Genomic DNA, 11,975 nt, shown 5'->3' with positions numbered 1-11,975 from the left:
GATCACTCCCTATAGCTAGTAGTTACATGACCCTCACGATATTGTTGTAAGTTTCACATAATATATTCTGACATAGAAATTGTATTGAACTGCATGGAGTAATTACTGGTGATGTGCAATCTTCAAGTCGCTGAAACTTTCGGCTTGCTATAAACGTCGCTGCTGGTCGGTGTACACCGCATTGTTAATAGGTGTATGACACGCCATTAGCCGCTGAGAAATGCATCGCCACATTGTTACTTAACAAGTGTACGCCAAACTGATGACAAGGTAGCAAGTGAACGTCACACTGCTCAAAGGTTAACATCTGTACGCCACATTGGTGACATCTTAACAAATGTACGTCACACTGCAGACATGTTAACAAGTGTACGTCACACTGCTGAAATTTTACAAGTGTACGTTACACTGCTGAAATGTTACAAGTGTATGGCATACTGCTGAAATGTTACAAATGTACGTCACACTGCTGAAATGTTACAAGTGTACGTCACACTGCTAACACGTCAACAAGTGTACGTCACATTGCTAAAATGTTACAAGATTAGTGTACGTCATACTGATGAAATGTTACAAGTGTACGTCGCACTGCTTAAACGTTAAAAAATGTACGCTACGCTACGGACATGTTAACAAGTGCACGTCACTGTTGACAACAGGCACGGCGGAGCAGGCTGGTGGGCCTGGGGCTCTGAATACAAAATAGTAGTTGTAGTAAATCCTAAGGCAGATATTAATATTACTTGTAGAATGCACTTTTACAGGGGAGCACACCCTCGAACCCCCTAGAAACTTTGCGCCCTCGATCTCACATTTTATTTACGGTTATATGACGTCAGACATATGGTTAAGGACCACACAGATTTTGAGAGAAAACCCGCTGTCGACACTTCATGGGCTACTCTGTCCGATTAGCAGCAAGGGATCTTTTATTTGCGCTTCCCACAGACAGAATAGCACAAACCATGGCCTTTGATGAACCAGTTATGGATCACTGGTCGGTGCAAGTGGTTTACACCTACCCATTGAGCCTTGCGGAACACTCACTCAGGGTTTGGAGTCGGTATCTGGATTACAAATCCCATGCCTCGACTGGGATCCGAACCCAGTACCTACCAGCCTGTAGTCCGATAGCCTAACCACGACGCCACCGAGGCCGGCCCTAGTAAAGAACGTTCATGTCTGTTTATCAACACACCGAAACACATTCCATAGTTTGCACGTGCATCAGGCAGTTGCCCCGTACACATGCGGGGTGTCATTCTCGATTTTGACAATTTCCAGGAAGGTCGATTAATCACTGTGGAAAATTATTTCTGTCAATCTTTTTCATGCTGTTGATCATACAGTTACTATTGTTTTGTATTTAGTAATTTTTATTGTTTGAATTTGCGATTTACTGATACACCCCCCCCCCCCACCCACCCCCCCCCCCCCCAAACCAACCACACACCAGACTCACCCCCACCCATACCCCCCCCCGATCTCCCCCACCCCCCCACGCTACCCCCCACATACTCCCGCCCACCCAAACCCCCCCCCCCCCCCACCCACACACACATTTCACTTCTGACCCCTATCGTCCTTCAAGATCTTTGGTGGTCATAAAACCTACTGTAATACTGAACTACCGCTTGTAATGTTTGCCCAATTAATTCACTATTATCATATAACCATTTCCCATAGCTAATATACCTTACAATTTTGGCAATTGTAAATTCTTATTAGAGTCCCCCTAAATGGCATGAAAGTATGAAAGTAGAGTTGCAACATAGTTATACGTCAGTCAGACTACAATAACACATTTCTTTAACGATTTGCATTATCGTGATGAAAATCCTATCTGGGACATGAGAAACGGGCGGAAACTATTTAAGCCCATTTTGGAGGTAATCTATGATCACAACATCTATGGGCTCAGGCACGATTTCACGATTTCACGATTTGTCGTATTAGTATTTTACTAAAGTAATCCATCTCCTTACATTATTAATTCGTAGACCCAAGACCGTGGTATGTACTCTCCTGTCTGTGGCAAAGTGCAGGAGTAGCGCCATACACCAGCAGTTTCCACTCTTTTTCTCTATCGGGCCGAGACGTAGCCCAGTGGTAAAGCGCTCGCTTGATGCGCGGTCGGTCAGAGATCGATCCCCATCGGTGGGCCTATTGGGCTATTTCTTGTTCCAACCAGTGCACCACGACTGGTATATACGGAACTCGAAATGTCATGGTATGTGCCCCATATCCTGTTTTGTGTAATGTGGGTATGGGATGCTGCATATAAAAGATCCCTTGCTGCATTAGGAAAAATGTAGCGGGTTTCCTCTGACTACGTGTCAGAATCACCAAATGTTTGACATATAGCCTATGATTAATTAATCAATGTGCTCCAGTGGTATCGTTAAACAAAACAAACTTTTGTCTATCGACCAAATGTCCAAACAACACTATATTAGACTTCAAATAGCCGTAGTGTAGCATGTACTGAAACACATATTAAACAAATATTCCTTTCTATTCCTTTCAAAACCATAGTTCTATCATTGTTACTGCGTAAAATAAATATGTGGTTCACATATTGAAAATGCGGTTGAGATGGCGATGAGCTTGTAAGCTTGACTGAAACCACACTGAAAGCATCGGAAGTCCGATAACTCATAATACAATTACCCAGTAGTCTTGCTAGACCACAGCCATGTTTCTGGGAAATGGCGTTTAACCTCTTTAACCTCTTTCAAAGCGGAAACACTAGTAGCACCCTGTATTCCGTTAACAGATCCAGGTGACATCAAAATATGGCCTCAGATTACAGTTATCTTCCCATTTGGTTGTCCAAAATCCGGAAGTTTCACTGCGCAAGTAGTCTGCTGTTTGACTGTGATTATTTTATGGCAGACAGCTATGAAGTGGGAACTGTTTGACTGAAGTGACAGGGGATAGCATGTAGTTTGTAAACATGTGTAACTTGTTGACATTGAAGACTTGTTTGTGGTAATTCCGGCCCATGCAAAAGTAGTGCTTTTTGTGTAAAATGGGTGTACTCCGGCCTGGTTTAGAGGGTGTGTCTGTTTAAACCAATATGCTGGGAGAAAGAGCTGGACAACAGGGGTTGTCCTTTTCGGGGTATGTGTCCCCCATGCAGGCAAAGGTACATACAAAACTTCACGGCCTGCTGATATTAATAAAAATGTTATAGCCACTAAGGCTATATAGAAACATATAGCGAAATTAATTGTGGTCTGAGGCCATATGATTTCTAATCGGATCTACAAGGCATGCAGTTTAAAACATTGATCAGTTTAGAGTAACACCGAGACTGGTAGGGCCGAATTCACGAAAGGTAATCATAGGGTAATTCGTAAAAGCGGAAAGAATATGACTTGTACATACGGCTAAACACGTGTTTTCATCGTAACGGTAAAGTGGATACAGGACGTAGCAAAGCGGTAAAACGCTCGCCTGATTCACGGTCAATTTGAGATCGATCCTCATCTGTGGGCCCATTGGGCTATTTTATCGTTCCAGTCAGTGCACCACGACTGATATAATAATATATAAGGCAGTGGTATGTGTTATCCTGTTTGTGAGATGGTGCATATAAAAGATCCCTTACTGCTAATGAAAAAAAAAATGTATCGGCTTTCCCCTCTAAGACTGTATGTCAAAATTATCAAAATGTTTGATATCCAATACCCGATGCTTAATAAATCGGTGTGCTCTAGTGGTGTCTTTTAACAGAACAAACTTTAATTTTTATTTTAACTTGCATCGTAAAGTATTGACTATTCACGCCTGTTTAAAGATAATGAATCCGATTAAGGGAAAAAATACCTTTCGTAAATTTGACCCGTTAAAACGTTTTAAACAGTAAATGATAATTGTAATATATGTACGTAAAAGGATATATACGAGTATTTATGTTTTATTGTGTATATCTATATGAACTGAACATTATAAAATAGCACATGCATTTGTCTGGCCAACATTCAAATAGAATCTGTTGTGTGCATGCATAAAAATGGAATAAAGCAATGCTTTAGTACACCAAGAAACGTAGAGTTTCCAAAACGTTTGGCTTTACACGAATCCACGCGTTCGCGAATTATTATCACTTTGTAAAACTAAAAAGATCTACACTTGACTTTCACAACACGTCGCCCATACAAATAACATGTAGCTAATGTCGTGTGGGGACTGGACTTCAGTTTTAAAGATCATAACAGCCGATTGGATTATAGTATGCACTTTTATGCTTAGCTTATTAAGACCTCTCATCACTCCCTGAAAGTCACTAGTTCAGGGACATTAATGTTTCGCTCACTTAGCATGTGAACTGATATATTATCAATATTGTGATATCTTAAATGACTTCCCATAATTTAAGTTAAGGGAGCAATTAATCACTCCCCTCAATTGTTTTCAAGACTAGGTCTGCTGTACTATTGTTGGAAAAGCCTTTAATTATTCACAATTTCTCTCAGTGGTTCCACTTTTTAAAAATATTTTAATTTTTTTAGATTTAACTAGTAAAATATTTATTGGTGTGTTTTTCATGATGGCATCATATACACGTATGCACATATGCATGCATGCGCACGCACGCACGCACACACGCACGCATACTATACTGTAGACTGTAATATGGTATTGACTGTACTCAAAGTATTTCTGAACATGCTAAAAGACCATGGCGTCAGTCATAACTTTCACTCCAGCGTTCTGAAACAAATTCAAGTCATTAATAATTGTGCGTTCATAACCCGATAACTCTGTACGAAAAGAGAGCTACGTACTGACTGGACAGTTTTTTCTATCCCGCTCTTTTTACCGTGAAAGAGAGCTTGACGGATCATTTGGACAGTCTTAACACGCTTTCTTGTTTCTTCTTTTTTCCGTGATAAATGTCACCAAATGATCCGTCCCGTATAGTCTGGGTCCCATCATTCTTACAAACAAAGTCTCAAGTCTGTTTGATTTTTGACGTAATAAAAAAGGGAAAAATTGTACATTTTTTGGAAATAAATCAATAAAATACTATTTTTTGTGTTCAATTTACAAATCAGTCGGCTCAGAAATAAATAAACCATTCTAGTAGAAATTTCATAGTTTGAAAAAAAAAAAAGCGTTCCCTGTGGGACGGAACTATAGCTCTCTACCGTCAGAGTCACTCGAGCTCGGGCTAGAGGTACTCTAGCAGCATATATGAGTACTATCAACTCTGGTTTTTAAAATCACATATGTCGAGGGTTTTCTCAAACGTTCAGTCGATAGATCGTTAAATGCTGTGTATGATACTCCTGTTAATATATTAAGTGTTTCTGTGTGTGCACGATTCGTTCTTATATTAGGTTACGAGGGGCGGGGTGTAGCCCAGTGGTAAAACGCTCAGATGATGCTAAGATCAGCCTAAGTGCATAACGTAGTTATGCACTTAAGGTGATCTTAGTGCTAAGATCGCTTCGTGGAACGGGGTCCAGTACAATGATGACTGCTGTGTAAGGTTACCTGAGACTGCGTGATGTCATTGCCTGATTTCAGTAAGACCACGCTCTGGTCGACCGCTAACAGGTTTACTACAGACTGTGGTTCTGCCGACCCTCAACGTTGACACGCTATCCGGGCTGGGCTGACGTCTTGTCCATCGAGATAACTACCTCGAAGGTTTTGGTTAACGGTTCACGACAGACTGTGGTTCTGCTGACACCTCAACGTTGACACTCTCCCCGGGCTGGGCTGATGTCTTGTCCATCGAGATAACTACCTCGAAGGTATTGGTTAACGGTTCACGACAGACTATGGTTCTGTCGACACCTTAATGTTGACACTCTCCCCGGGCTGGGCTAATGTCTTGACCATCGAGCTAGATATTTACAGAGGAGAGGAAGGTGTCTTTAACTACACTTATCTCATTCACCTATCGTTTTAAACTACAGTTGGTTGTGTCTGACATATGACTTTTCTAACTTGATCTGTACACGGTACCTGATGAAAAAAAGTAGGGTCCCAAGAGGTCCAGATTAAGCCTGCAATGCTGGGGGGGGGGGGGGGGGGGGGGGGGGGGGGCAGGTCCAGGGGAGTGTGACATTAAAGGATCAGAAAAAGACCGATAACCTATCGCAATTGGAGAGACAGGGGGGGAGGGACTGGGTGGCATTTGGTGCTGGACAGTAAAGCGAAGTTGAAGATAGGTTGGACGAGCAGCCCATTATCGGGGGGGGAACAAGGGAACAACGAAAACAAGGTATTCTATAGAAAATCAATGTGGGGGGGATGGGAAAGATTTGATCAGTGGAAGTAAAAACAATCACTGTGGCCTTACGCTTGTTTCTCAAACCACTCCATCGACGTCAAAACTGATGCTGTCTGTAGACGATTTCCCCATCCCTCTCTGCTACTTAGAGTATACCGGTGACAACTTGAAAACCGTGCGACGCGGCGCCATCTTTGGAGTTACCACTAATGCTAAACGGGAATGTTTTCTGAGAATTTCCATTAATCTTTCCTGTTGCAACGATTGATCCTCTTGACAAAATCTGGAGAACAACAAAAACATTAATTAAAGTGAATTGCGTGTACATCTTCATCCTGTGGTTTGAAATAAATGCAATTTAAAATGGCAAATACTAAATAGTACTCATTAAAAGGAAAAACCCTACTTACTTGGTACACCAAATATGATACCGGCTGTGTTGCCTTAACTTCAAAGTTGACGTCATTTCCAGCCTGAAATAATAATACTTTTAATGTAATTAATAGTGTAATGCGTAACGGAAATTGTTAGTCTTTTAAAAGACAAAATGTACTTAAGAGTAGTGTGTGAATTCATTAGTACCAACCAAATACATGCTAGATTAAAATTCAAAGGACACTGATTCATGGAAACTTGTCAAAACTAGGGGCGGGATCTATCCCAGTGGTAAAACGCTCGCTTGATGCGCGGTCGGTCAGGCATCGATCCCCGTCGATAGGCCCAGTGGGTTATTTCTCGTTCCAGACAGTGCACCACGACTGGTATATCAAAAGTCATGGTATGTGCCATACTGTTTGTGGGATGATGCGTACAAATGGAAAAATGTAGCGTGTTTCCTCTCTAAGACTATATGTCAAAATTACCAAATACCAATAGCCGATTATTAATAAATCAATTTGCTCTAGTGGTGACGTTAAACAAAACATACTTTTTGTCAAAACTGCATTTGGTTTACAATTTTGAAAGTGTTAATTAATCCTTTAGTCCTTCAAATTAACTAAGCATGTCTTTAACCAGAAAGATAACTAGTTCAAACTGTTCAGTCTTAAACAGTTGCATTGATTTGTTAATAATAAAAGACAACTATAAACAGGGCGTTATCTATTTGAATTAGTATACTTACTGACAAATGCTGTGATTTGAGGAATAGTTGTATATAGCTCTCACTGGGGGAGTAACTCTTGGACAGAGACTTGAAAGCTGAAACACCGTCGTAGCTTATCTAGAGTTAAAAACATTGTGTTTTTAATATCATACAATATGGTAGCCCAAATACTTGGTTAAGACTGAAAAGACACACGACGATGTCTGTTCATGTAAAATCAATACACCGACCAACATAGATAACGCACGTGACTTTTTCGTTTTGCTTTGATGATTATTTTTATTTCATTGCTTTCGTGTATGTTTGGACATGGGTTAAATATATTAAAGGAACAGACCTTAGTTTTTAAACACTACAGCATATTTTTCACTATTAGAGCCCTTTATTTATCAGTGAAATCAAACATTACTTATATTTTATTGTTTTAAATTATCCATTTCAATAGAACCGAAGTGTTTCTGGTCATTCTGTTGCTTTTAATACCACAAAATGCATTAATTACGTAATATTTTTAAAACGCATACGCATCTGAGAAGTAGCCGTTATTGATTCTTGTTCTAGTCTATTTTTAGGGATATTTCCCGCTTTTAAACTCACAAACTCTGTTTTTACTCTGTTGTAACTTTATTCAAATGTGTTACAGGTTTGTGGATTAACTAAACTCAGTGTCCATTTTTACGTGTTGAAAGTAGGGTCTGCTCCTTTAAAGAGTAAACGTGTTGCACATCAGTATATGTATCAACAAATCAGTGTTCTACCAATCAGTATTTGTCAGTATTTCTTTATTCATCAATATAAAAAATATATTGTACAAGAGGAACAAGATTCTTTCAATAAATTTTGTTTTTTCGTTATCCGGTTAATTCGGTAAATGGATTGTCAAAATGGGTCTAAACTATTCTAATTTTCATAGTCACAAAACCTAAACAATTTTGACCAAAGTACAGAAAACAAAATAAATATTTGCGTTTGTGTTGTTGTTCAGTATATTACTGAGAGACAAATTCGGGTGAATATAAAATCTGGAATATCCGATATACAGAAGATCTAACAGACGTTTACTGGTTTACTGTTTTAAATGTATTGTTTCCTCACAATGTGTTTGTTTTGTTTGGGGAGTTTGGGTTGTTGTTGTTGTCTTTGTATTAAACATGATTGTGTTTGTGTGTTATACGTGTTTAGTACGGTACTGCATTTACTATATCATATAGTAGAAATAAGGAAGCAAACAGTATTAATTATATTGCTTATCCTTGGACATACAAGATACTTACGTGCATGTTGATGTTGGTGGCATTGCTAGGCATATGAACCTCGATTGGCACTATCCCGCTGTCGGGGACTGACATGTGGGTCTCGGGCATGTCATAGCTGTGCTGACGAGCATAGTAATATTTGGTCGTGGTAGTGGGCGGTTTCTCCTCCCACGTGACCCGAGTTTTGATTGACAAGGTCTTGCTGCTGTGTGTGACTGGGCGGCCATCTTGCTGCAGTACTTGAAGCTGAGGTAAAATAAATTAATAAACGAAATGATAGAAATGCAGGCACGGCGGAAGCAAGTAAACACTGAGGGGGCTGACTGAGATTGGATGGGCTGATTGAGATCGAGGACGCAAAGCAAAGTTTTTAGGGGGTTCGGGGCTATGCTCCCGTAAAAGTTTGAAAACTAGATGTCCTGAAATGCAATTTCTTGCATTCTACAAATAAAGTTCATCTCTGCCTTAAGATTTACTACACATAATATTTTTTATTCAGAATTATTGGAGGGGTCACAGCCCCACAGCCCCCTGACCCCTGCTTAGCCGTGCCTGAAATATGTTATGCAGTGAAACCTACTGTACTCAGCTGGCCTGGCAGTATGTAAGCAGTTGTCTGCATATGTGCCCCTTTTGTTTATTACTTTGAATAATATCGAGACATTGCAATTACCGCGGTGGAAGAGATACTCATCAGAGCCGGATTAAGCAACGTCCCCACCGCCCCCCACCCCCCACTCAACCCACGCCCACTATTATCATAGCTTTACATACAACATAATCACACCTTAATGTTTGAACAATCAGTCAGATGTATTGTCGAAACAAAAGGAATCTTGCCAACAGTATTAAACACCAGTGCAAATGCCATTAAACTATAATGTAACTGCGTGTATGCCCCGAAAACGTGGGTCAAAGTTTAGGCCAGTAGACAAGTGTGATTCAGGCTCAGATTATCAAATTACCAATGACAACACAGTCGCGCATGCGTTTGTATGCCAGGACAGAATTTCTATCTATCGATTGAAAGCGCCGGGCCCGTAGCATTTGCTACATCTGCTACGTTGTTAATCCGGCACTGATACTAATGTGCTATTTATCCTGCGACATCCGTTTCTGTTGACAGAATACGATGACGGATAAAGCAAAGTCATATCCTGCTACTAACAGGATATGACTGTTGACGTCACACGCATAGACTACCTTACAAAATCGCTGATTTGGCATCTAGGTCATCGTTCAGTGTGGTTGAAATAACAGAAATAATAGCTTTTCCAATTAATTTGTATGGTCTGCGGGATAAAGATAATAACTGGTTAATAACGTCGGATATTTGCTTTATCCTGTTCAGGCCGAATGAGAAATTCCATTCTTACCTCTACAAGATAGGCTAAGCAGACATCCGACGTCATTAACTAATTATTCTCTGTTTATCGTATATTCAGCTTAGCTTAGTAACTGGTTTAACGTGTCCATATACCACTAGGGTTTCGAACACGCCTATCCCGAGTCCGGCCTTCGATAGGATCGGGGGTCTGACTCGGGACAGGGATAACCTAACAAATAGGGGAAATTTTGAATATTAACGCCAAACGTATAAAAAGGGGAGAATTGGAGTTTTGGCTGCGCCCTTAAAGAAAAATATCAAGATTCCTAACCTATATAAATTATTAATATAATATATTTTCGGCGCAAATTTAGATGAGCTGGTCTAAAATTAATAATCGTATCTTCACATTGTGGAATACGACTTTTGAGAGGTCATGATCTCTGATCAGGTGATCGACTGTGTCACGGAGTACAACTCTGCATAGATGTTCATGTAAAAAGTGTTCTTTCGATTCATATTTTTAAATCGGACAAAAATACTTGCTGTCAATTCTTATAATCAATGTTAGAAGCATAATTTAACAAAATATATCTTTTAATAATTCTGTTTAGCCTTGAATATGTTTATAATAGTGTTTGTGTAAACTTCATTGATAAATGTGTAGCGTAGGAATGCAAAGTTCCACTGATAAATTAGTTAAATGAAAGTGACCAAAACGTGACGTCATTTGGTAAGCGGTCTTTAATCTGTACATTTTGATGTCTTGTTTAGTTATTTTGGAAGTCATTCTGTGCGATGTTTGTTCATTGGTGTACCGTTATAGAAAACCTCTATGATACCATATGTGTTTTTAAAACAGTTTCGACTATACACAATATTTTAACTTCAATATGGAAATTCTAATTCTAAAATATGTTATTCTGGAAGATTTTGTTGTTACTTTATGCGTTAGATAATAAAATGGATTATTGTCATTTTGCCATGTGTGTGCTTGTTGGTGTGTGTGTGTGTGTGTGTGTGTGTGTGTGTGTGTGTGTGTGTGTGTGTCATGAAATAAAATTAATAATACATTTTATTACACACCAGCGTAAGATATTGCTCATGTCATAACAATCACTCAATATCTAACTAGTGTAATATTGGCGTGACGTAGATCACTTGTTGACCCAATTCGCAGAAAAATAACGTTTAGCAGGTCTTGACATCTGCTTGCTTCTGCGTTGCGGCTTGTTTGCAGTTAGTTTGTAATAAATAAAATACTAAACTAACTTACCTGTCATACCATTTTTATGAAACTTGTGAAGTGTTGGTATCTGACGAGCTAAAGCGAGTCAGGTACCAAACCTGTTCACTCATTTCATAAACATGGTTTGACAGGCAAGCTCGTTTAGTATTCTATACATATACTAGTACATAACAATTTTAAATATCTTTTAACAGCAATCTGATGGGTCTAGCCAGTAGATCTAACAGCATTGCATGGACTCCCATGTCGAGGTAACATTTCATCTATAAATAACAATTTAATATCGACCAATTACACTTCGCCTTTTATAGCGTTATTCGGGAGCATACAAATTCTGAAAATATCGAGCGAGACTATTTATGCAATAGGCGAACTTGTTGGTCTATTTCAACATTGAAAAAACAGTGGGTACCATTTCTTGATTAGACAAGGATTCACTTCTTTCATTAGCACTACTTGATTACAGTTACACCCTGGACTTCTAGTCTGACTAGGATTTTGTTTTGTTTTGTTGATTCGTTAAGTAAATTTCATAGTTTTCGCATGTTTATACAAAATATTTTCCATTGCATTCTAGTTTCATTAGTAGCATCACTTTATTGATTGAAATTGAGGATCTGTGTTACTTTGCACTTACTTTGCTTTCACAGTTGCTGTGACGTCTTTATCTGATGTCAGTGCGTAGGATGGTAATTCCACGGTCACCTCGAACTTTGGTAAAACTAGAAAAGAAATATAGTGTAATTAAATTAATACAGTGGGGTTTCTTTTTTAATTAAACCAATTTC

General features: G+C 39.3%; 1 protein-coding gene across 1 annotated transcript in view; it reads left to right on the top strand.

Moving 5' to 3' along the window:
- The first annotated feature begins 10,374 nt into the window (after window positions 1–10,374).
- The window catches only part of LOC121374685 (CD109 antigen-like), a 53,875-nt gene continuing 52,274 nt past the window's right edge, over window positions 10,375–11,975 (top strand). Inside the window, 1 exon segment of the mRNA XM_041501788.1 lies at window positions 10,375–10,389. Within this exon segment, the coding sequence (XP_041357722.1) occupies window positions 10,375–10,389 (15 nt within the window).

The sequence above is a fragment of the Gigantopelta aegis genome, chromosome 6 (assembly GCF_016097555.1).
Source record: "Gigantopelta aegis isolate Gae_Host chromosome 6, Gae_host_genome, whole genome shotgun sequence".
Lineage (NCBI taxonomy): Eukaryota > Metazoa > Mollusca > Gastropoda > Neomphalida > Peltospiridae > Gigantopelta > Gigantopelta aegis.
This window is presented reverse-complemented; position numbering and strand designations above follow the sequence as displayed.